The sequence below is a fragment of the Penicillium hispanicum genome (assembly GCF_028827665.1).
Source record: "Penicillium hispanicum strain IBT 35686 chromosome Unknown utg000008l_segment0_segment0, whole genome shotgun sequence".
NCBI lineage: Eukaryota > Fungi > Ascomycota > Eurotiomycetes > Eurotiales > Aspergillaceae > Penicillium > Penicillium hispanicum.
Window position 1 is genome coordinate 1313930 of NW_026623200.1, and position 24797 is coordinate 1338726.

The 24797-nt window shown below is 52.9% G+C and overlaps 10 protein-coding genes across 10 annotated transcripts; 6 read left to right on the forward strand and 4 right to left on the reverse strand.

Moving 5' to 3' along the window:
- Positions 1-577: 577 nt before the first annotated feature.
- Positions 578-1980, forward strand: N7459_009333 (DUF3984 domain-containing protein; the record flags this gene model as incomplete). The annotated part of the gene is made up of 2 exons (XM_056948501.1): positions 578-583; positions 643-1980. 2 exons carry the CDS (start codon positions 578-580, stop codon positions 1978-1980), a joined length of 1344 nt encoding a protein of 447 aa, XP_056795726.1.
- A 1054-nt stretch (positions 1981-3034) lies between these two features.
- N7459_009334 (cut8/STS1 family protein) lies at positions 3035-4055 on the reverse strand (the record flags this gene model as incomplete). Its single annotated transcript, XM_056948502.1, has 2 exons — positions 3035-3900; positions 3980-4055. The coding sequence occupies 2 exons, from the start codon at positions 4053-4055 to the stop codon at positions 3035-3037; spliced, it is 942 nt and encodes a 313-aa protein (XP_056795727.1).
- A 523-nt stretch (positions 4056-4578) lies between these two features.
- N7459_009335 (ATP-dependent RNA helicase MTR4) lies at positions 4579-7933 on the reverse strand (the record flags this gene model as incomplete). The annotated part of the gene is made up of 3 exons (XM_056948503.1): positions 4579-4759; positions 4819-5384; positions 5444-7933. 3 exons carry the CDS (start codon positions 7931-7933, stop codon positions 4579-4581), a joined length of 3237 nt encoding a protein of 1078 aa, XP_056795728.1.
- A 315-nt stretch (positions 7934-8248) lies between these two features.
- Positions 8249-8599, forward strand: N7459_009336 (cytochrome c oxidase VIIc family protein; the record flags this gene model as incomplete). Its single annotated transcript, XM_056948504.1, has 3 exons — positions 8249-8423; positions 8482-8514; positions 8574-8599. 3 exons carry the CDS (start codon positions 8249-8251, stop codon positions 8597-8599), a joined length of 234 nt encoding a protein of 77 aa, XP_056795729.1.
- Positions 8600-9059: 460 nt separating this feature from the next.
- Positions 9060-13458, forward strand: N7459_009337 (Elongator subunit IKI3; the record flags this gene model as incomplete). The annotated part of the gene is made up of 8 exons (XM_056948505.1): positions 9060-10197; positions 10248-10340; positions 10403-10962; positions 11012-11165; positions 11220-11562; positions 11610-11878; positions 11932-12065; positions 12115-13458. The coding sequence occupies 8 exons, from the start codon at positions 9060-9062 to the stop codon at positions 13456-13458; spliced, it is 4035 nt and encodes a 1344-aa protein (XP_056795730.1).
- Positions 13459-15411: 1953 nt separating this feature from the next.
- On the forward strand, positions 15412-17761 carry N7459_009338 (S53 family peptidase; the record flags this gene model as incomplete). Its single annotated transcript, XM_056948506.1, has 7 exons — positions 15412-15623; positions 15700-15963; positions 16020-16484; positions 16537-16654; positions 16707-17429; positions 17488-17630; positions 17689-17761. 7 exons carry the CDS (start codon positions 15412-15414, stop codon positions 17759-17761), a joined length of 1998 nt encoding a protein of 665 aa, XP_056795731.1.
- A 471-nt stretch (positions 17762-18232) lies between these two features.
- On the reverse strand, positions 18233-19242 carry N7459_009339 (cytochrome b5 reductase family protein; the record flags this gene model as incomplete). Its single annotated transcript, XM_056948507.1, has 3 exons — positions 18233-18783; positions 18839-18916; positions 18972-19242. The coding sequence occupies 3 exons, from the start codon at positions 19240-19242 to the stop codon at positions 18233-18235; spliced, it is 900 nt and encodes a 299-aa protein (XP_056795732.1).
- A 448-nt stretch (positions 19243-19690) lies between these two features.
- Positions 19691-20276, forward strand: N7459_009340 (anthrone oxygenase family protein; the record flags this gene model as incomplete). Its single annotated transcript, XM_056948508.1, has 2 exons — positions 19691-19757; positions 19825-20276. 2 exons carry the CDS (start codon positions 19691-19693, stop codon positions 20274-20276), a joined length of 519 nt encoding a protein of 172 aa, XP_056795733.1.
- Positions 20277-22278: 2002 nt separating this feature from the next.
- mvd1 (diphosphomevalonate decarboxylase MVD1) lies at positions 22279-23560 on the reverse strand (the record flags this gene model as incomplete). The annotated part of the gene is made up of 2 exons (XM_056948509.1): positions 22279-23422; positions 23490-23560. 2 exons carry the CDS (start codon positions 23558-23560, stop codon positions 22279-22281), a joined length of 1215 nt encoding a protein of 404 aa, XP_056795734.1.
- A 214-nt stretch (positions 23561-23774) lies between these two features.
- On the forward strand, positions 23775-24644 carry N7459_009342 (cytochrome c1 heme lyase CYT2; the record flags this gene model as incomplete). The annotated part of the gene is made up of 1 exon (XM_056948510.1): positions 23775-24644. The coding sequence occupies one exon, from the start codon at positions 23775-23777 to the stop codon at positions 24642-24644; it is 870 nt and encodes a 289-aa protein (XP_056795735.1).
- Between the last annotated feature and the right edge of the window lie 153 nt (positions 24645-24797).

Sequence of the window (24797 nt, forward strand, 5' to 3'; positions counted from 1 at the left end):
GGAGATTTCGAATTTGAGCGATCTGTGAATCCTCGTCAGTCAAAGACAGAACAGGGAGATTGTCAGTGGTCTAGTCAGTTTCTTGAGCTACTCAAAGGAGGTTTTATGTTGATTCGAGTCAGGATCGTGGTTAATCGTGATCAATGCAAGATCATTCCAGTCATTCTGGGCGCTAGAATCGAATGTTCCTCCAGTTGGGGGCAGCCAAATAACCTGATGAAGGACTGTATAGTTAGTTAGCGTGAAAGAAAACCATCGATGTCATGATTGGTGTGGTCCTCGGTCATATCACCAGGGAGATCACCATACAACTATACTACTTACTATACAACTATACAATCAGTGCTGCCACCACCATGCAATTTTCCAAACTTCTCAGCCTACACGAGTTCTCCCATCCATAAAACCCAATGAAAATGATCAGTTCCTGTGATAAATCTCACTCGCCTCCAGTCTCATCGTGAAGTCTGGAAGCAGCCGAATGCGTGCACGGCCATTTTCACATGCCGTGCACTCCGCATTTCCCCGTTTTCTGCATTTCGCCCGCTCTTCAACGTCTTCACACTTCACATCTGCCATGGAGGTGAGTGGACAGTCTCTCTGGTACCACGCAAAAGTACTCGAGTTCTGACCAACGTGCAGTTCAACACCGCCAGCGGCTTTCGATCCCGCCGCTCCTACCCCAATCTCCATCACGTCTCGCTTGCTCCACTCGCTCCGCAATTCCCCATCGACGATGAGCTCGAGCCAGACTACTTCAGCCAACATGGTGACCTCAAGCCAGCTGGCAGTGGCACCAGAACACCCCCAACCCCCTCATACCTCTCCAGCGTCTCCGTGCCCAGCACCCCGCCCATCCTGTCCCATTCACGCAGTGCCTCACGCACCCGCCACGCCCGAAGCAAGAGCTCAACCCGCGCCGGCCCATTAAGCGACACCAATCTACAGAGTCGCGATCTCGCCCTCCCACTCCACCACCATTATCACCACGGCGCATACAAGAAACGCCCCAGCTCCTCCCTCGCCCGCCCCGGCGGCGCCCCGCCCGCCGACAACACCAAATCCGACGCGGAATGGATGCTCCGCGCAGGCATCGCGCTCGCCTCCTCCACCCGCGAAGAAAAGGGCCAGAGCTGGCTCTCCAAGCGCGAGAGCTCGACCAGCCTCGTCTCCGAGGCGCACCTCGACGAGGCGTCCTCACCCGCTCACCATCGCCACCACCACCGCAGCCGGTCCGGCGCCTCGTCTCGGAAGTCGCGCTCTGGCGCCTCCACCCCGGCGGCGTATTCGCGACGCAGCTCCCGCTCCCGCCATGGGAGTCGGCGCGGGAGTCGCGCCGGGCTGGCGATGACGTCCATGCCGCCAGTCTCGTCTGCGGCGGCGGCAGGGAAAGTATCCAGTCCCGGCACGAGGACAGGGACGGCGAGTCCCATGGTCGTGCCTGATTTTGTGGACGAGCGTATCCGTGCGGAGATGGCCTCGTTGCAGGAGGGCCGTGTGCTTGGCGACGAAGTGGATTGGGATGGCGATGAGGATGAGGATGGGTCTGAGTATGACTACGACTCGGATGAGACGCCCGAGGAGTTTGATGAAGCCGATCTCCAGCGGTTGACCCGCGAGCGGGGGTTCGGTCTGGGAAGCTGGATCGACCGATTGGTTGAATGGACTTTGTTCGGCGTGGACGAGTGGTCTGCATCTGTGTCGACGGCGGCTGCCGGGACGCGGATCGGCGCTACTGCGACAACTACGGCGGTGACGTTTGAAGAGCCCGCGGTGACCCGCCTAGAAAGTGGTGAGCTGGCTCATGATAGCTTGTCCCTGGCTTCTGCAGAGGATGATCACGGTGATCACTCCGATGATGTAGATGCGCTCTCGCACACGGATGGCGATTCGGGTATTGTTGTCGAAAAGCCCGGTGCGCAGGGTGGCTGGGAAGATGCGAGTTGGTTGTTTCGTGTTGTGAAGCGTGCATTAATATGATACCTGGGAGACGATTTGTTGTGCTGGAGTCGTACATATATAGTGGTTCCCCTCTTGTCTTGCGGGTATTCGAACGAGTTCGGGCTATGAACTTGGTCAAATTGAGTGAAGGATCGTCATGGATTGGCTAATATGGCTTGTTATCTGATGCTATACTACGATTCGCCGCTGAGTGATGAAACGAGCATTTGAAGCAATTGACTTTATTCTGTGATTTGATTTCCACTAGATTCTGATGAGCCAGTCGGCAGGCTTTGCTCTTGATCACAACTCTGACGACGAATACTGGCCTCTAGTGCTGTAGGGCAAAAGAACCGTTCAAGACATCGACGTGGGTGGAATATGCAGAGGTGCACCAGTCGCCGCCCAACGTATATCAACCAGGCCACGATATGCCTGGGAATGGGACAAGGGATTTAAGACCCCCGTGAAGTCCGACAGTGAAGAAAGAAGCAGAGAAAGGCAAGAAGAACGGATGTACACAACTCCAAGCAGCGCCAGGAAAAGAAACAAGGGCACGCCATCCGAGATTGCAATGAGACAAAACAGGTCACAAATGGAATAGAATGGAATGAGAAGACAAGGGAAACGAAAGGGGCAAGGTTAGGGTTGAAGACCCACGGCGAATGAAAAACGAAATGGACAGAAAGAAATATCAAGGACAGAGATAGTACGGGGTTTAGTGTGTTCATTGGAAATCACGGAAATGTAAAGGCACGAATGATTCAGTTCCCAGAATACCAGCGCGGCAATAAGCAAAAAAAAAGGGGGGGGGGGGGGAGAACGAATAAGGTAACTGTCAGGTTATTCGACTTTGCATACTATAAACGCCAATCTGCGACCAGGTGGTTTCTCTAAAGGTCATGCAATAGGTATCGTGATCGTGGCATACATTGGAATTGGGGTTGTCCGGTCGGGATGTATAGACCGTCGGTCGTGCTCATGGCGGAGTCGATGTCGGCATTGAGCGCGCGGCGCGGGTGCGAGCGTTGGTTCGTCATAGATCAAGGATCGAGGTCGAGGCGAGATGTGTGGCCATTCTGAGTCATCTCGTTCACCAAGGTCCAACCTTGACAGGCGTGCCCAGGCCGTACGTTCCCGACAGGAGCTGGTCTCGTATGGATCCCAGTTCGTTGCCACCAGGCCCGTGAGACGGGGAATCGGGCCCGCTCATCCATCCCAGGCTGGAGCCGAGTTCGTTGACTGCTCCCTGCAACTTGCCTCCCGAGTTGACATTGTGCTTCGCCAACTTCTGGTCCCAGCCGCCGTATTGGAGCTGAATACCTCCACCTCGCTTGGCCGCTTCCCGGATCACCAGGACCCAGGCCTTGCAAATCTCATCATAGGCCGAATCTCGCTCAATATTGTTCTGTGGTGTACTCCAGCGGGGTAAGGCGTGGATGATATCGGTCGCCCCATCTAGATAGCTCAGTGATACCGAGGGCTGCGTCTCGTTGGGAGGAAGAAAGTTGGGTGTAAAATCGCTCAGAGCTTCGAGAAGGTTTGTGAGTGGCTGTCGGACTCGGTTATAGGCGTAGTCGGACTCGGTGTTGCCGCCCAGGGGGAATGATGACTGGAGAGTAGCTTGATAGTTGCGTAGTACCTGGAGAGTGGACGATACGCTGGGTCGTGGAGAGGTGTGGGCAACCTCGTCGGCCAGTTGAGGGTGGCGTTCGCACATGGTTCGCACCACCGTGCGCAAGGCATCGGTGTCTAGGGTCTCTAACAGGCGAGGCAAGGCCAGAGGTCGACCGGAGACGTTTGGTCGGGAGCGCTTGAAATTTCGAAAAGCAGAAGGAAGCTGGCGAGGAGTGAAGGCGGGTGAGTTTGTAGGAGAGGCGGACATGCGTCCGTCGTGGTCATCGCCATCGTCGTCGGCTTTCCGCTTTCGGCTGGTGTAGGAGGAAGAAGGTGTAGACACTGGGAGGAAGGGTCAGTAGGATGCTCTGAAAGTTGCTCTCCGGCAAAAGCAGCAGTAAGAAGAGGTGAGTCGGCATACTAATACGGGAGGGAGAGAATCGAGGGTTTTCGTAGAAGTGAGGAGGAACAGGAGGCGTGGCCACCAGACTGTTCATGATGACAGCCGGATGGCAATACCTGGCGTATATCTCGCAGGCCCCGAAATTCAAAAGCACAGCAGAGAAAAGGAGAAGGGAAGGGAGCCAAGAAGATGCCCAAAAAGGGTGAGAGGTGGGGAGAAGAAGTGCAAAGAAGCAGAGAAGCGGTGGAGAAAGAAGGACGTTGCGGGCGGCAACGCAGTCCCGCTGCGCAGGTTCCAAGGGTGACTCTTCAACGTTGCAGACGGAATCGCCGCAGAGGAACCGTGAAAATTTGGGAGAGCTCAAGGTTCATGCCTAGTAAGCTGGCGAACTGAGTCGGTGAGAAATTAGTTCAAGATGACGAGCTTGATCGGAGCTGGTCATCAGCCCAAGCCACCGCTCCGTTTAGGCCGCCAGACTCTCGACTCTCCCCCGTACTACAAAATCCTAGGTATATAGGGATTCGGCATTGCCGCAAACGAATTTGAACAGATCATGGCATGGATTTTTAGGAGGGATCTAACTCCGTACAGTGAAAGTGAAACATGGGATATCGTATTTACAGATACAAAGACTGAGCAGCCACGATGTCACGACGCACCTTGGTCAGCGCCGTCTCGAACTTGCTCTCCAGGTCCTCGCTGCCCATCACCTTGGCAGCCTGCGCCATCTGCCGTAGACACTCTTCCAGTCGCCGGAAAACGCGGATCAAGCTACCCTCGTAGACATCGGTCATTTTGCTGTTGACAAGTGTTAGCCTCATTGGAAACAAGCGGATCGGAGGGGTGGCAAAACATACCAGATTTCGGCAAAGGACTTGCCGTTGGCCCAGTCGTACATTACCTCCATCAGCTCCCAGTGGAAGCTCTGGACATACTCGTCTTCATTGATCGCCATCTTCGATTCTTGCGACACCTTGGCGATGGTCCGGGCCTGCGACTGGATCTCCTTCAGGGGCTTGGCCAGCTCGTCCTTGGTCAGGGCAGGGGCCTCCTTCACTTTCTCCTCGAAGACAAACACGCTCATAATGGCAGCAGTCTGCTCGGGAGTGAGGTTGTTGAAGAAACCGTTAAAAAGCAGCTCGCTGAGCATCAGCTCATCACCGGTGCTAATCTCACAGGCAACTCGGGCCTTCAATTGAACCACCTCGTCATCGTTGATGAACCCAAAGCGACGGAGCACACGTTTGCGGCACTTGAGCTCGTCAAGCTGAATAATAGACATTGCCTCCGCAATCTTTTTCTTGGTCGTCTTGATTTGGGAGCTTAGATTCACCTTTTCGGCGTACTGATCATACAGTTCTGCCAGCCGTGGCGAATTGTGCAACGGGTTGCTCAGCAGACGGGACTCCAGAACCTCGATTTTCTAGACAATATCAATATACCAGACCCTAGGGGTGACGAACCCAAATAGTAAGAACTTACCCGTAGCAACTTCTTGAAAGAGTCATCCTTGATGCCCATATTTTCGATGGGATCAAGGAGAGCGACGCCATCGGGGAATCGCCTTTGAACTTCGTCCAGGGATTTTTTGACACCGTTGCGCGAGTCAGCTGAAGCAATATCCTTCGGCAGGAACAACCGAACGTGCGAAATCGCCTGAATGCAGTTCAGTGTCACAGGAACCACTTCCATACGGGCCTTTTCTCCCTCCTTGGCAGGCCGTACGCCAGGGGGTAGGTCCTGGAACGACTTGGTACCAACGGAAGGCCCATCGGCAAGTTTGAGAAGCATGTCGACAACGTGTGATTGATGGGGACTGAGTTCCTCTGTAGAGTTCTTCGCCGGCTTGCGCTGTTTCCATGCAACCATCACACCCCAGCCGAAATCTTGATCTTGGTATTTGATGTGGATCAATCGGCCGGGCTGGAAAAAGGGAAGAATGTAGTTTGGATGGGTGAAGACAGTTCGAACATCTTCTGAGAACGCATCCAGTTGCTTCCGCAGATCATAGTACTGCCGGATGGTGCCCTCATCAGAGATGGTCATATTGGCTCTCTTTTCCTCCAGCTCCTTTAGCTCCTTCTCCATGCCTGCCACATTCCCGGTACTTTGGAACTGCTTGAAACATCTTTCAAGCATGAACTCCGGGGAGATCCCTTCAACACGCATCAGGTTGAGAATCATGTTGTAACCGAGATGGAAAGCAGAATTTAGTCGGTCCTGTTCTCCACGCACGATCTCCTTCGCAACAGCAGGGTCCATCTCTTCGCCAACCATCATGATCACAATACCACGTTCGTCAAGACCTCTTCGACCAGCCCGGCCAGACATTTGGATGAACTCAGAGGGTGTTACCCACCGCTGGCTGGTTCCATCAAACTTGCGAACGCTGGTGAAGACCACAGTCTTTGCAGGCATGTTCAGACCGATGGAGAATGTCTCGGTGGCAAAGAGGACTTTAATAAGACCTTCTTGGAAGAGAATTTCAATGGTTTCCTTGAGAATGGGCAGCAGACCGGAATGGTGAACACCAATACCCCTCCGAAGCAGAGGCAGAAGATTCGTGATCTGTGGCAGCTCTCGATCTTCCGGAGAAAGCATTTCGATGGCACTGTTGAACACCTTGGACACCATCTCTTTCTCAGAATCATCATTGAATGCTAGATGAATCATCTGAAGGGCGCAAGCTTCACATTCGCGCTTGCTGAAGCTGAAGACAATGACGGGGTTGTAGCTTTTAAGCATAATCATTCTCACAATCTTGAAGATATCCGAGGGTCCTTTGGTACCACCCTTGTTCAGTTTCTTATCCTTGCCAGTTCCCTTGCGCTTGGCCAACGCGTTCGATGGATCGTCACCCTTCTTGTCCGCAATGGAACTCATGGCTTTCTGGAAATTCTCTTCCCGGAAGACTCCTTTCTCGTCCACAACCAGATGGATACCTTCGGCACCGGATGGGAAGAAGTAATGTTGGAGGGGTGTCGGACGGTAATTAGTATAGACAACGTGACAAGGCTGGTTGTGCATTTTCGTAACCCATTCGGCGAACTGCATAGCGTTTGGAATGGTCGCGGATAGGAAGACGTATCGAACCTTGTCGGGGAGGAGAATGATCGTTTCCTCCCAAACAACACCACGGTTCTGGTCGCGCATGTAATGGATCTCGTCAAAGATGACCCACGCAACTTCACGCATGATCTCCGAGCCACGATACAACATAGACCGGAGAATCTCGGTGGTCATGACGAGACAGGTAGCCGTAGGATTGATGGTCACATCGCCGGTCATCAAGCCCACATCGCCAAACTCTGCCGCAAATTCACGGTACTTCTGGTTGCTCAGCGCTTTGATGGGACTGGTGTAGATCACTCTCTGGTTGAACTTCAAACTCTGCGCAATAGCGTATTCTGCAACGACGGTCTTTCCAGCACTAGTATGCGCCGACACAAGGACACTTTCCTCTCGTTGAATTGAGTAGACCGCAACTTGCTGGAAAGGATCCAGAGTAAATGAGTATGATTTCGCAGGATCCGCCGGAGGCTTGTGTTGTGATATAGGGACGTAGGGATAGTCTGGAGGGATGGCGACCTGGTGACGCACTTGGTGCGAAACGACCAACGAGGAAGAATCTTTGCCTGCCTGAAGTCCAGCCGATCCAGCGATCTCGCGCTCTTGTTCGGTCTCGAAGCTATCGGCAACCACAGGTTCGGGAACTTGGTCGAGTCGAGGGCGTTTTGCGTCTGGCTGGTCGGCTTCCGTTACAGGGCCTTCAGGATTTGCTGACGGCGAGTCAACGGGGGTTTCGATTGTAGGCGCTGTCTCTTTCTCCTCCACTGGTGCAGCGCCGTTGCCTTTCACATCGCCATTGGCCTGGCGCTTCTTGCTCTTGTCCTTCTTGGGGCGCTTTGGGGCACCGCCAGAGGGCGTATGTGCCTGAGGGGGCGCCTCGAAGACATCAAACAACTCATCCATCTCCAGTGGTCAAGTTGGGCGAAAGAACCACGGAAGTCGAGTGGGCAGCAAAGAGAGTCCGGACTTTTTCGTGCAGAAAATTGAAGAGTCCATATTCGGCAGGCGGTGTTGGAGCAGGACCAAAACATATCCCTGATCATGTGACACACTGATCCCGTGATTTCGATCGTCCCATTCCGCACCTCGCGATGTTCACACTGGCTCCGTCCGTTCATTCCCGATCGTTCACTCTCTTCCCTGTGTACTCCAAGGTGGGTGATTTCTGGCTGCAATTGAATTTCCTACCATTTTACCAAGCTAACGGTGCCTTCAAAGATGTACGCCTCCTCCGCTGTCCGCGCCAGACTGGCAACCGTCGCTGCCCGTCGTGGCTTCTCCACCACTCGCGCCCAGCTCGGCAGCCCCTACCACTACGCCGAAGGCCCTCGCTCCAACATTCCCTTCAACCCCTTTACCAAGTACTTCTTCTGGCGTTACTGGGGTTTCATGGGTGAGTGGCCCGCGATCTCCCGGCTACAGGCCCCAGAGCTAACATGGAACTTATCTAGTTGCCGGTTTCGGTTCTCCCTTCGCCATTGCTGGTAAGCATTCAATCGACCCAATTTGCTATTTTGCCTGTGCTAACGACACCTTTTTCTAGTTTGGCAAACTATGAAGACCAAATAAGCCACTCTTTAGTGATTTCTCGCGCGACGGCGACGAGAACGAGGATGGCTGCATGGTGGAAATTGTGATTCGGGCGTCGACGTAGGTCGATATCGTGTACAAAGCTAGAGAATAACATTGGTTTCTGATTGCATGCTGGAATTTTTCTATTGTAGCTGTGTAGGTGTTGCAAGGCGTAGCTCCTAGGACGTTGAAATATGGATGAAGTCATTGGCTGAGCGGGTGTGGAAAATCAAAAATCTTTGGTTCGGCGTTGATAGACTCGTTTCTCGGAGCCACACCAACGTCGGCAACATCACCGCTTGACAATTTCAGGGTCTGAGGAGACTCGCAGACGGTCCCGAAGAAGATCAGATACTTTATTGGCCTTCTTGTCTCCGGAATTCGTGCTCACACTCCATTGGCGGGGTAATGAGAAAGGAACCCATACAAGAGAAAAAAGTGATACCCGCCTTGGACGATGCGCAACCTCAGGAATGTGCGCCTCCAAGAGACGCACATCGAGGGAGATCTCCCTTTGACTGCCACCGCATGGGACACGGCATCTGATTCGACTGTGTGCACCTTTGGCCCGGCAGAGCACAACCCCGTCATTGAGTTGCGAAGGAAGCGCCCTGAGATCACGGCCGCTGAGCCTTTGAGCCGCGAAGTGTTCGAATGCATCGCATCATGGGATGCACCATGTCCTTTACCAGACTTGGCTTGTGATCGAGTACTTTCGCTACACTATTTTGCCGACAACTTGACTGCATGCCTGGTGCTGGAAGGCGGTGATATCGTTATTGTTCGCGAGGAGCCTCTTCCTGGGGAGGACAAGATCGAAATCTTGGGCTCGGTTGACGTGGGAATTACAGCAGCCGCCTGGTCACCGGATGAAGAGCTGCTGGCGATCACTACGCGAGCTCAAACATTCCTTTACATGACGCGGGAGTTTGAAAATGTGGCGGAATTAACCTTCACGCAAGCTGATCTACAAGCCTCCCAGCATGTATCAGTGGGCTGGGGTAAGAGAGAGACGCAGTTCCAGGGCAAAAGAGCCAAAGCTCTCCGGGATCCCACAGTGCCCGAAAAGGTGGACGAGGGAAAATTGAGCAGCAATGAGGATGGCAGCACCACCATTAGTTGGCGAGGCGATGGGGCCTATGTGGCGGTGAACACTGTCGACGAGGGTACTCGCCGTATCATCAGGGTTTACTCAAGAGAAGGTACACTTGACAGTGTGAGCGAGCCAGTCGATGGGCTTGAAGGTGCTTTGAGCTGGCGCCCATACGGAAACCTTATTGCGGGAATCCAGCGATCCGAGGACAAAGTGGATGTCATTTTCTTCGAGAGGAACGGCCTACGACATGGTCAATTTACGCTCCGGCTCACTGAGGAAGAGCGCCGAACATGGGCTTCTCGCATTCATCTGTCATGGAACATCGACTCTACCGTGCTTGCAGTCCGGTTTACTGACCGAGTCCAGCTGTGGACGACGGGCAACTATCACTACTACCTGAAACAGGAGATCCCCATTGTTGTGGATGCTACATCTCCCCGGTCATTTTCTTTTGATTGGCACCAGGAGAAGGCATTGCGGGTAGTCGCTGGATCATCTGGTATGCTATTGCTTCAACATACCCCGATCACTCTTGCTGATCATATTTAGGCTCTATTTTGGATCTGGACTATGTATTCGACATCAACCACGGCTCTACTGTGATTCCAGACGATGTTGGTGCTGTCGCTGTTATCGATGGAAGTAAGGATTTCAATCATCTGAATATGTAGCGGTGTGGACTTCATGGCTGACAATTTATACAGAGACCTTGAAACTCACTCCTCTTCGATTGGCTGGAGTACCTCCTCCAATGGCTCATAACGAGCTGCCACTTGATTCAAATGCCATTGACGTCGCGTTCAGCAAGTCGGGAACCCGAATTGCTGTCCTCATGAAAAATAGCTTTTCGATATTCTTGTGGTCTTTGAAGAATCGCCCAGTGGCTGTGCCAATTCTTGAATCCAGCTACCCCCTCGAAGATGCACCCGCAAGCCGACCTAGGCAAATTGCGTTCGCAAATGAGAATGAGGTGTATGTTCTCAAGGACAACGGTCCAAACACGAGCCAGGTCGAGCGAACTACACTGGAGACCCGAGTGACAAGTGTTGTGTACCAAGCTACCGATAGCGAGCAATTGTCCTCCATCTTTCCCGGGGTCGGACATCAAGCTCTCTGGCTTTCTCATGCGCCACAGCCTAGTCTCCCTGTTCTTTACTCGAGCATCGATCACATTGCTGGGGATGAGGTTGATGTTGTGCCTTGGACTGAAACCCCGAATGTTGACACCTGTTGGGCTCGTGCTGTGTCGATTTCTGACGACGAGGTAATATTCATCAACTATATCCTGACGCACCGGACACTAACTGAAACAGCGAATTCTCATCACTATGGCACGAACCGGCACATTTTTTGCAAACAAACGAGTTTTGGCAAGAAATTGCACGTCCTTCCTTGTGACCTCGGCCCATCTTCTCTTCACAACATCCCAGCATTTGCTCAAATTTGTGCATTTAAATCGCGTGGAAGGTATGGTTCCTTTCAGCAAGAAGATCATCTACAATACTGACAATTTTCCTCTAGAAATGGAGGTTCCTGAGGACACTCCGGAAACAGATGAGAGATGCAGAAGCATCGAGCGTGGGTCGAAATTGGTGTCTGTGATGCCCTCTATCTTTGCTGTAACTCTCCAAGCGCCTCGTGGAAACATCGAGACCATCTACCCTCGTGCTCTGGTCTTGGCAGGAATTCGGACCTTCATTGATCTGAAGAAATATCGGTCTGCATTCCTCGCTTGTCGCAGCCAGATGGTGGACATGAACATCCTCCATGACTATGCGCCCGAACAGTTCATGGAGAATGTCCCGTTGTTCATTGATCAAGTGAAGAAAATTGATTTCATTGATGATTTCCTTTCTCGCCTAAGGTAAGTTGCTTATTTGGAAACGGATGGCCGTATACTTATATTTCCAGTGATGAGGATGTTTCCCAGACATTGTACAAAGATACCCTCAAAATATCTAAAAATGAGTCGGCTGCTGTTGCTCAACCCGATACTCAGGCGGCCCCAGTCCTGCCGAAACCAGCCAGCAAAGGAAGCAAAGTCAATTCCATTTGCGATGCTTTCCTGGTCGTTCTTCAAAGTCGCATGAACACCAACTTGCAAAACCTGATCACAGCACATGTGTGCAAGTCGCCACCCGACCTAGAGGCTGGACTGGGACTTGTTGCTAACCTACGGGGTATGCGCTCAATGTCGAGACACTCATCTCTTCTGCTTGCTGACGAGCTACAGTCCAAAACCCAGAGCAAGCTCAGGATGCGATTGAGCACATGTGCTTTTTGACAGATGCCAATCGCCTGTACTCACACGCATTAGGCCTTTATGATCTCGAGCTTACTCTCTTGGTAGCTCAGCAAGCACAAATGGTAAGCGGCCCAGTTCCAAATGAGATATCACTAGCTCACAAATATCTAGGATCCTCGGGAGTATCTTCCCTTCCTCCGCAAGTTGCAGCAACTGCCTGAGACACGGCGTCAATATGAGATGGACAACCACCTTTCTCGGTTTAGCAAAGCCTTGAAGCATCTCTTTACTCTGGGTGCCCATGATGAAATTCGCGCATATGTCGTCAGACACGTGCTTTACAAGGAGGCTCTTGACATTTACAAATATCAGCCAGAGCACCAGAGGGAGATCACACATCTCTATGCGGACTATCTGCAGGGTGAATCCAAGCACAAGGATGCTGCTATTGGTGAGTATATGGAGCCGCAGCTGGCAACGATCTTTTTGGCTAACCTTCCATCAGCCTACGAATCTCTGGAAATCTATGACGAGGCTTACAAATGTTACAATCTCGCCCACATGTGGCGGGAGTCTCTGTACTGTGCAATGCTAGCATCCTTATCACAGGCAGACTTGACTGCCCATATCAATGATTTGGCCGCGACCCTGGTCGACGAAGCGCGCGACTATGTCTCGGCGGCGACCATTCATGCGGAGCACCTGCACGACATTGTCACAGCTGCAAGGCTGCTATGCCGGGGTTCGAAATTCGCCGATGCTGCCCGCCTGCTGACCTTGCACGGCAAACAGGATCTGGTCCAGGAGATTGTGGATACTGGTCTGGCAGAGGCAATGGGGTCGATGACCGACCTTCTTGCCGACTGCAAGTCCCAGCTCAATGCGCAAGTGCCGAGAGTTCGCGAACTCCGCATCCTTCGTGCCGCGGATCCTCTTGCTTTCTTCGGGGGCGACCCGACAGGTGGTGAAGGCGGTGTTGATATTCCCGACAACGTCTCACTTGCCCCCACAGAGGCGACGACGCTGGCCGGTCGTACCATGTTTACCCGCTACACGGGCAAGACCGCTTCGTCTCGCCAAACCTCCCGTACTCGTCGACGAGAAGAGCGCAAGCGCGCTCGCGGCAAGAAAGGCACTGTCTATGAGGAGGAGTATCTTGTCAACAGTAGCAGACGACTCATCGAGCGGGTCAACTCCGCTGTGGCGGAGGCGGAGGCTCTTGTTGATGCTCTGCTACGGCGTGGTATGCGTGAGCGCGCCGCAGCCGTGGAGAAAGCATTGGAGGATGTATTGCAAATGTGCACAGACTGCCGTGACGACGTGTTTGAAGTTCCAGCAGCGGATATGGCTAAAACCGAAGAGCAAGCGGAGGGCGAGCCCGAAGAGCCTCCTATGCAGCTTACTAGTGGCTCCCGTGTCCTTGAAGAGAGTATCGCTGCGGTGACTGGTGGTGCTGGACGTGGCAAGGAGGTGCCCACTGTCAAGCAGCTGAAAAAGTCTTCCCTGCTGGCCTAAATATTTCAGAACTGGGATTCCACGATGTTACTGTCGTATAATCTAGCAACCAGCAAAATATTTCTAGGAAACAAAATCAAATGCCGGGATGGATAGCGTTTAACATGTTGAGTATTCGGCAATCTTATGGGCCGCTTTGAATGGCACCGACATACCTTGGCCAGTAGCATTGCACTTTTTGATTCCTTTTTGTCCAATAGAAACCAATGCCTATACTGAGGTAGACGATCTCTATTTGATCGGAACGAAAACCATGATTTTTCTTGCAATGTACGAAGTCATTGAGTTGATCAGATGTTCCCCGGTCAGCTCGAAATCCTATACCCCTTTCTACATTCTATCTATTCCACAAAAAGCTTATACTTTCGAAACACAACAGAGACGATTGCACAGAAATGGACGAAATGTAAGTTTCTCCAAGACGTTTTTGGTCTTCCGACAGTCCTACTGCAGTTTCTTCGCAACGATTAAATAGACTTAACCATCCAACGCGAACAACTTTCCAGAAGTTGGAGAATACGGACAACATGCGTGCTCAAGTTTTGGACATACTCAACGACGTCTATAGGGGGATCTCACCACGGCCGGCGCTCAAGAATTTTGGGATTTTAGGGTCAGCGCCACCTGCCGGCCGGAAGAGCGCATATCACTGGATGAGTTTCAGAGCGGCCTCGCTGCTCTACCTAGGAGGACAATGGTTTTGTTGAATTTCGACACAGACTCCTCACAGATGACAAAGTGTGAGCGCCGATGATCGGTCAAACAGATCGGAGAGTACTACTGGTACATATTTATCCTGACATGATATTTTAGTGTCGGGGATGTCTTTTTTTGCAACCGTAAGGGTAATTCAATTGCTTCGTTCCATAGTCTTGTCTGTGGTCAGATGTCTCGCAACACTTGGGGTGTTGGGGGTTATAGATTCAACATCCCAAAGCGAATAGCCTGTTTACCATTCACCGGATCAACGAAGGGATTCTTCATGTGATCTCTCCGCTCCTGTTTATCTCACCGAGTATGAAGAGGGTGGGGAGAGCAGTTTAATTGTAATCTATCGATACCCAGGTAGAGAATGAGGCGCCTATATATGTACACGGCATGTCGCCATGACGCGGCAGATTCCCAGCGTGCGACTTTCGATCTCACTGCCCTCAACTCCCGTTCCCACTTCTTCCACTCACCTGCAGATGCCCCATTTCGACCCCTTTGCGACTGCATTTGCAATCAGTCCGAGACTGCGGACCGTTTATTCGTGACACCCCCTCGCCTTGGCCACCGGCGTCAACCAAACACCCCAAAGATGTCTACTCCCTAATGTGTGCCACTCTGCACCAGGGGGGGGGGCTTATTTCCTGGAGATAAACAAGCCCCGTTGGACGACCGACACGAGTCCATCCATTCGCCCGTCGGGGCTCCGCCCTTGCATGACCAACACTAAACAACTAAACAAACCCAAGTCGCGCCGACCCGCCGCGATAACGAGCTTCCTAAGGGGTCTTGCGGCAGGCTTCCTTGACTGGGCCGAATTCACTCAGCCGAGGCGGGGTGATAATTCCCGCGAAAGATATCGTCAGACCTCAATGTCCTTGTCCAGCACGCTAGTGGCCTAGCGGTCCCCTCTGGCCGTGTCGAGTGGGCCGATTGCCGAAGCACGTCCCGCTGCTGAAGATGCTTAGCTCTTCAGCCACGCTAAGCATCTCCAGCCACGCGCAGTCCCGGTCGGTTTGGAGGTGTCTCACTCGTACAGATATCATGTCGCGCCCGGTCCAATCGGACCCTCCGACGTGAGTGGATGGTCTTGTCCGCCATTTCCAATGTGGAGAGACCTGCCGGCTGCTCTGCTGGAGTGGTCGCGCATGTCCGGTGCGCCGCCCGTTGTATTTGAAGACGCGGTCTCCCTGTCTCCGGGTCTACTTGTTCCGTAGGTCTCCCGATTGCTGATTTGCATTGAGAATGCGTGCACATCAGCTCTGGGCGACGCTAGCCGTCGCTGCACTCGCCAATGGCGCTCCGACTTCGATCAAGCATGTCTTGCATGAGAAGCGGGAACGAGACTCTCACGATTGGATCAAGGGTCACCGGGTGGAGAGCGATGCTGTGTTGCCCATACGCATCGGCCTAGCTCAGAACAACCTCGACAAGGGGTACGATTACCTGATGGGAGTGTAAGTCGTTCGCTTTCTCTGCCTTCCCTCGAGGACCACAGACCTTCACCATCATTCAATGCTAATACTTAGACAGGTCTCAGCCAGATTCTCCCAAGTATGGTCAGTACTGGTCAGCCGACGAGGTGCACGACATGTTCGCTCCTTCGGAAGACGCTGTGGAGGCCGTGCGGGAATGGCTTGACTCTGCTGGCATTGACCCATCCCGGGTAGTTCACTCGGATAATAAGGGCTGGCTGGCATTCGATGCCTACGCACACGAAGCTGAGAAGCTATTTTTGGCCGAATTCTATGAGCACAAGCATGCCAAGACTGCCAGCACTAAGATCGGTTGTGACAAGTAAGACCATGGAACTATGAGATTGCTTTCCAGTGGGCCCAATTGACCGAAACTAGGTACCACGTCCCGGAACACATCCAGAGACACATTGACTACATCACACCCGGTGTCAAGCTGACTCCAGTCCTCAAGAAGCTCAAGAAGGCGAAGCGGGCTTCAAACTTGGCGCACATCAAACCTAATGCCATTTCCTCCGTCGGAACCAAGTTTGCGGTTCCAGCCAAGGCATTGTCGCTTCCATCGGACTTGCAGGGCTGCGGATACAATATGACTCCGACGTGTATCAAGGCCATGTATGATATTCCCGATGCTACCAAGTCTACCAAGGGCAACTCTCTCGGTCTCTATGAGCAAGGCGATTACTTTGCCAAATCCGACATCGATCTCTTCTACAAGCAGTATGCTCCCTGGGTTCCACAGGGTACATATCCAATTCCAGCTTTGATCGATGGCGCGAACTTCTCGGTCCCTGCCTACAGCTCCCTGAATACGGGCGAATCGGATATTGACATCGACATGGTGTGAGTGCCCCACAGTTGATTTCAATTCTTCTCAAGACTTATTGAACCACAGCTACTCCCTTATCTATCCCCAGTCGGTGACTCTATATCAAGTTGACGACCAGCTTTATGAGCCAGAGGAGGTTGCGACCACGAATCTGTTCAACACCTTCCTTGACGCTCTGGATGGTGTATGTACGCACTTATTCTCAAGTTATGAGTCCACCAAGCTAACGCCTTTAGTCCTACTGTACCTACAGCGCATACGGAGAGACAGGAGACGACCCCAGCATTGACCCCGTCTATCCTGATAAGCGACCCGGCGGCTACAAGGGAAAACTTCAGTGCGGTGTCTACAAGCCCACCAACGTCATCAGTGCCTCCTACGGACAAGCTGAAGCCGACCTCCCCATCAGCTATACCAAGCGCCAGTGCAATGAGTTCATGAAGCTTGGCCTACAGGGCCACTCTATCCTGTTTGCATCCGGCGACTACGGCGTTGCATCCTTTGCAGGCGACGGCGCTGCCAACGGATGCTTAGGGCCGAAGGGCAAGATTTTCAACCCCCAGTACCCATCCAACTGCCCCTACGTCACATCCGTCGGGGGCACCATGCTCTATGAAGACCAAACTGTCAAGGATGCCGAGAGCGTCATGCACGTCAACCTCGGCGGAACCGCTAGCAACTTCAGCACCGCAGGTGGATTCTCGAACTACTTCCCGCAGCCCGAGTACCAGAAGTCGGCCGTGAAGAAGTATTTCGAGAAGGCCGATCTGAAATATCCCTACTACTCGGAGTTCAGCGTGGATGTCAACACCACCAAGGGTGTCTATAACCGCATCGGCCGGGCCTACCCTGACGTCGCTGCCAATGGCGCTCGGTTCCGCGCGTACACCGACGCTCATGATTACTTTTACTACGGATCAAGCCTTGCGTCGCCGTTGTTTGCATCTGTGCTAAATCTGGTAGGTATTCAGAGTTGAATGCTGTTCTTGGATGATATTGACGTGGCTTTTCTCATAGATTAACGAGGAGCGCCTGGCACTGGGCAAGAGCACGGTGGGTTTTGTAAACCCAGTGCTCTATGCTCACTCCGAAGTCCTCCATGATATCACCAACGGAACCAACGCTGGGTGTGGCACCTACGGATTCAGTGCTATTAAAGGGTATGACCATCACTCATCTCGTCTATTTCTCAAGAAATCCGACTAAGAATGCTCCTAGATGGGACCCTGCATCCGGCTTGGGTACCCCGAACTACCCCAAGCTGAAGGACCTGTTCCTGTCCTTGCCATAAATCAGAGCCCCAGTGCGGAGGATTTTTAGCAGTTTGAAGGGAACGTGGATCTACGCTAGCGCTGAGGGGGAAGAATTCTTCTGCCAGTCCGTGGACATGATCATCTATACAAGCAGCCTCTCCACCATAAGCAAGATATACGTTCACAATCTTGTGAAAGATTGTCCCGGTGGATTCAAATTATATACTCTCAAGAGCCCGCCGATCATAATCCACATATCGAATAGTTCCCGACTGTGAATAGCACATTTCGCTTGCCATCGAGCCTCGAAATAACTGAAAACTGAACTCATAGGCAAGTGGATCAGTGCTGAAAGACCTCAGCTGCTCTTCATGGTATGTGCATAAACTGCATTCTATGCAATTGATTTCCTAGGAAAACTGCCCCGGAGTGGTAGTACAGACAAAAGAAAAGGAGAATCTCGTGTAGAGTGAATGTCCCGCATCAACGCCCCAACCCCAAGATGCAATCTAAAACTTGTAAATCTGGTCTTTCTCAAATCCCAGCCGCGCCAGAACCCCCTGGGGAGCCTTCTTCGATCCGACCAGCGAATCCTCCATGCCCGGCGGTCCACAGACAAAGACGTGAGTGTCCTTGCCCGAATTCTGCACGACACCGCGCAGCAGTTCCTCCGTGACATAGCCCTTGCGCAGGACCGAGCCCTCGTCTGTCGGATGGCTGACGGTGTACAGGTAATTGAAGCGGTCCGGGAAGCGCTTCTTGTACTGCTCCAGCTCGTCGCGGAGAAGGAGATCTTGTTCTGTGTTGACGCCGAAGACCAGGTTGACCTTGGTCTTGTCGTCAGGGTTGTTCAGGATGCCCTGGATGACCTGGTAGATCGGGGTGATTCCGGCACCCCCGGCGATCAGGTAGACCTGGGAGAATTTATTGGGGGTCCATGGGAAGCCCTGGAGGGCGGCAGCGAAGGTGAGGGTATCCCCGGGGACGAGCGAGTGGAGATGGGTGCTCGCTTTGCCGTCGGGATATTGTTTGACCATGAGCTCGACGGAGCCCGGTTGATCTATCGGTACTTCTGTTAGCAAGCCTTGATCAATTCGGAGATGTTGGGACTGTACCTAGTGGACTGATGGGGGTGTATGGTCGGGGAACGGGGAGCCATCGTCCTTTGGGCCAAGAGATGGTGAGGAGAGCAGCTGGAGATTCTGTTATTATTGATTCCAATCGGCGCTGGGGTCGCAGCATTCTTACAGGTGAGAGTCAAGCCACTGCGAGCATTCTCGTCGGGGAACTCGAATACCAGGCGTTTGGTGTTGTGGTTGACTTGCGTGGAGCTTTGCAGACGCAGTTTCGTGAAGCCAAATCCACCAAACACCTTGGGAGGCTCGTTGGACTCGGCATGAGCTGTTCGTGTCCCGAAGGATCGAGTTCCATAGTAAGCGCCCATGCTAGCGAGCGCAACTGCGGAGACCAGGACGGGTTTCACCCGGAGGCTTTGCCAGGAGACTCGCGAGGCCATCATGTCGACTGTGGAAGAAGGGATCACCGCAGGAAGGAGGTGAGGTGAGGTGAGGTTAGAATTGGGATTGCTGACAGGGGCCAGGCATCTTTTAAGGCTCGAATTGCTTCTGCTGCTGCACATTTGTACAAACATACAAATGCCGCCAAAGCCCGCCAAAATCCGCCAAAGACCGATCGCGCAGTGGATCGGCGGCTATAAGCTTGGCTATGCTACATGTAAAACCGTTGCATTATTGCACTTCCGGCGGACACTAGAGTGATCGTGGGGCCAATCGCGGATTTTGTCGTCATTTGTCGCTTGATCGTCTCTATCCGGCGATCCTGATGGGTCTTCCCCTTTGCTATAAAGACTCACGGAGCCGCCCTGGTTTCATTTCTTCTTCCTGCATCCACTAGTCGCTTAAGTCCCCATCCCTTGGCTTCACCTGATCCTGTTGCCAAACCACATCATGCCTCACCCTTTTGCATTCCGTGCTGCACAGGTCGTGGGCATCTCGGGTGCCGCCTGGCTCGGTGGTATGGACCCATTTACAGTCTCCACGACCGATGAAGAACCCCCAGACTCACAACATGTCGTGGATAGGAAACATCGCCGCAACTAGCCTGGTCACTACCCCTGCTCTCCTGCGATCTCATCGGGAAGACAAGCTCCCGGCAGGCGTTCTCATCAGACAGTGGCGAAATCTCTTTGAGCAGGCCAAGGTTACAAATGCGAGCATCTCAGCTGCCTGCGCCACCGTCTTCCTCTATCTCGCCTGGTCGGTTCGATCAGGAGCTCCATTATTCAAGAAAGCACCCTTCAGTCGCAGCGGTCTCTTTTCCACAGCCGCTGTGTTGACGGTTGGAATCGTCCCTTATACTCTGGCGGTCATGAACAGCACCAACACATCCCTTCTGGAAAAGGCCAACTCGACATCAGATCCTTCCGATGCCGAGACAAGTGGCTTGCTTGAGAAATGGACGACGCTCAACAAATTACGAAGCGTGTTCCCGCTCACTGCTGCTGTATGCGGGCTTTTGGCCTCTTTCGTTTGAGTTTCAAAGCTCTCGACCTCTTTATATAATTATAAATATCCACAACCTTCTTCTTTCTCTCTCTTCCTTTCTTTCTACCCAGTTCCCTCCCCTCTTCTTCTCTTATTATATTCTGCCTCCACAAGATGAGCCTCAAGAGGATGCTACTAGGAACCCCCTGAACGAGGTTCTTTTCGACGGTGGAAGGGGATCCTTCAAAGTCCACGTTAACACCCTCTGGAGAAACGTGTGAAATCACGGAGGATGCAATCTCGTGCATAGATCAGGGACCTGGTAGGGTGCGTCGGAACGAATGGTCATCTCTACCAGTCCTTTATCCTGCGACTATCGTGGGCTCTTATCGTGGGCCTCTCTCCGGGCCTTGATCGATATCAATGACAACTTGACCCGAACGATATCCAACATATTCCACGGGGCATGCATCCTCGACATGCCAAGATACAATGAGACTCGCACTTGGCCCAGAACACTCGACGGGCTTATGAAAGTCATGAGGATATCAGAACGCACCAAAAGCAAATAGGTGGGCGACATGGCAGCGCCCATTAAGTTCCGGCAATCTGAAGTGAAGCTTCGAAAGAAGCATGAAATCTGGTCCAAAAGAATGCACCCAGAGTGAACACAGGGATGGACATGTATGAACACTTCATCTAGTATGAGAAGCACATGTTCTTTTTGGCTAAGAACGACTCTAGACCGTTAGGCTGTCCTTGATCTGGAGGACTCGCCTGTGAATTATCTTGAGGGTTGAGACATCATCTGGTGTATATGGAAGGAGAATTGCCGGCAATCAATTACCACCCTAAAGTCTTGCTGCCGGTTCTTCAGCCGCAGGACATCAAGCCTCGAGTGTGCCATCGATGATTTGATGCTGGGAATCTTCGCAAATTCCAAAGAACTCACCATACCGATGCGGCTTTTCTATGAACGTAGTTTCTCTTCCAGTAGGCGATAGCACTCGCCTTGCCCAGCTATCATCCGCGGGTGTATCGATGGAGATAGACTGTTGCACTGATGCAACGCTGGCAGCAATGAGCTACCAACTGATGGTTCCAACCGAGTAGCACGATCGGCGCTTTCTATACCATGGACGAACCTCACTCGATGATGAATTGTCACAGGAATCCCCCATTCGATACCATGCTGTGATTGCTAGAGTCTCTCCGAAGGCACGCAGCCCGGTAGCACAAAAGTGACCAAACTTCATCTAACAGATAGCACAATACTACATGGCATGTGTACGAATTGTGGCGGCAAATAAAGCACTCGCTGTCCAGGCAGACACGGCGAAGCTGGGTCTACTTATTCGCCCTCTCTTCCTCCTCTCGGATCGTTACCAAATCCTTTGCAGCGAGGATACAGTTGTAGATGAACTGGCCATCAACCAGCGCTTCGTAAGTCAACTCACTAGATCTGCTGTTGCCATCCTCAGTCTGATCTCCGCTAGATCACAATGCAGTTGTCCGCACCTGGGAGAAATGTGTTTTTGCTTCTGGGTTTGACTGCACTTTCACACTCCGAGGCCATCAAATGCACCTGTGAAGGGCCATCGCATTACACTAGATACGCTTGCGAACGTATCGGGGCTGTCTACGGCGATGGTTGTAGTTTTAACGGGTGTTGTGTCCGGTCTACGCTGGAGCAAAGAAACTTCATTGCGACATGCCGCACACTCGGGTATGGGTTTAGGCGATGCGACGACTGTTCCAGTTGCTGAGACGACTCTGCTGAGAATAAGGGTGGCACCGGATGATGGTTTCGTTTAATCTTCGATTTCATTGACAGGTCGCCCGAAAAGAAAGCTAGTTCATGCATATTGATGTTGTCACGTATATCATGCTGCAAAATAAATTCTGAAAAGACCCGAAAAGGCAAAAGATACAATGAAGGAGATCGGCATCATCTTTTGCAGGAGCAGTGGTGGTCCTTGACAGAAGGAAATGGGGTATCTTCCAAGTCGTGGAACAAGGTCGCTGTATCGTAAATATCGTCTTCGATCCCTTTACTGGTTGACCATCTCGCCCGTCTCCGACACAAGGTGGTCCTCAACGGAGATGGGGCCCTCTCCAACGCCCGTCAAGATGACGCGGCTCACGCCGTCCTTCAAGACGTCCAGAATGCGAGAGTCAACATTCTCCAGCGCAACACCGGGGGTAGTCACATTCGCCAGCTTCTCATAGAAGGGTCCCTCCCAGCCAACGGTGTTGGCGCCGAGAATGGCCTTGACAGTACCGGCCACCAGCTCCGAGTCCTTATCCTCGTAGTAGATAACGGCATTCGGGCCGGCATCAAAGGTATAGGCACAAACAGTGCGACCAACCGTACGGTTGATATCATGCACCAGGCGGATGGCGGCGCGAGAAACGTCGTTCATGTAGAAGATTGGAGGCCACGAGTCCAAACAGGTAGCGTGGAAGGTATTTGAGTCACGCATGGTGATCTCCGCAAACTTGGGGAAATCCCGGTCACGAATCGCAGCCTCGATGGCAGCCATGCGCTCGGGAACAACAGACTGCGCTCGCGTGGCAAAGAGCTCCGAGGTGTTCACAGTGGTCTGCATTCCCTCGGTGCTAGGGACGTCCTTCTTCTCAGCGCTGACGACAAGGACCAATGCCCGCATCTCTGGCCAGTGTGACGCGGGAGCAACCTCCTCGGCCAAGCTATCACTGCCATCGGCGAGTTCACCCGTGCGCCATGCGACATAACCGCCCATCAGCGACCGACAGGCAGAGCCAGACCCTTGTCGTGCGATGCGACTCAGCTCCCGCGGATATTGGGGCAGTTGGTAGAGGTCAGCCACGGCTCGGACAAGAGCGGCGAAGCCGGCAGCGGAGCTGGCCAGGCCAGCAGCGGTAGGGAAGTTGTTCTCAGAGACAATGCGCAGGGGGAGGGTAGAAAGCTTGGGCAGCGATGTGTCGGCATCCTCCACGGCCTTGCGAAGGGCACGCAGGCTGGAAAGACAGGCAAGGGTACGCTTCGAGGACTGGATTTCCTGCGGCTTGCCGTTCAGGTTCAAAGTATCTTCGGCGGGGTAGGTGGCCGAGCAAGAAGCGGTGGTCAGTGTGCGCAGAGAACGCTGAGAAAGGGTCACCGAGAGTGAGGAATTAGTCGGAAGGTTGAGAGTGACATCGCGTTTGCCCCAATACCTGCGATATCCATTATCAGCATCAAGGGCTCCTTGTTGGAATGTTATGAGGGGCACAGGTAACGTACTTGATGACAGCAATGTTCACCGGAGCGGTAGTAGTGGCCCGGTAGACGGACTGGTTAGAGGCGGCAGCCATCGTGGATTCAGGGATCTTAAAAAAGACGCTGGAGAGATTTCCAAGCCACAATGGGTCAATAGGGGGGAAAGGGACTCCCTTGTCAGGCACGCTGCGTTTAATAGTATGGGCCGGGCGGTGAGGGCAAATTTATCGCTCGCCGCTTACTCTCCACGGCGCCGATTTGCAAGTCCGCTATCTGTAATCATCCCGATTCTGACATCCACACGTCCTCATGGGCGCAGGTGCAAGTACTCCTTCCGTGGAGCCCCCGGCGGCCACCTGCCCCGTGGATCACAAGACGCGCGAGATCTGGTTGCAGCAGAATGGCAACTCACCACACCCTCCACTCTCCGGCCAGGCGCTAGAACACGGTCAATCGCCAGCAAAGATGCAGCGCCCATTATCAACGGACCGAGAAATCAGTAGTATACCCCGAGCCGGCGATCCAGGTGTGACCAAAACCTGTCCCGAAGCCAATAAAGGCACTCCGTCGCCCTACGCCTCTTCCGCATATGCCGCATCACACGGCTGCCCGTCCAACGCCGAGTCCGAAACGGGCCGTGACGAAGCCTCCGGCAACTGGATCTACCCATCCGAGAAACAGTTTTTCGAGGCGCTGATGCGCAAGGGGAACACCCCTGCATCTACCTCCTCCGCATCCGAGTTGGCGACATCCGTTGCTTCCATCATCCCCATTCACAACGCCGTCAATGAGCGCGCATGGAAACAGATCTTGGAGTGGGAGCAGAAGGGCCCCTCGTCGGACCCCGGGAGCAAAAAGTGCGGAGGGCCGAAGCTATACTCATTCCGCGGGCTTGGAGTCGAGCCGCAGTTCCTGAGCCCTCGCGCACGCATCAATGGGTGGCTCGGCTATCAGCGCCCATTTGATCGACATGATTGGGTTGTCGAACGCTGTGATGGCGAGCAGGTTGAATACGTGATCGATTTCTACCAGGGCAAGTCGTCTGGGGGTGATGAAAATGCGTCTGGGCTGACTAGAACCGCTGGACCGGGAAAACTCAGCTTCTATCTGGATGTTCGACCAAAGTTGAACAGCTACGAAGGCTGGAGATTGAGATTCCATCGTTTCACTGGCTTCTGATACGGGCCCCCTAGGTTGAGCGTCGTGTTAAATCATTACTGCTCCTAGGCATTGCAAGGCGAACACGGAGCATTGGATTGGGCCCTAAGCATCACATGTACAGATTCTTGTATAATTGCACTATGTACGATATTACAACAAGGGATCGGATAA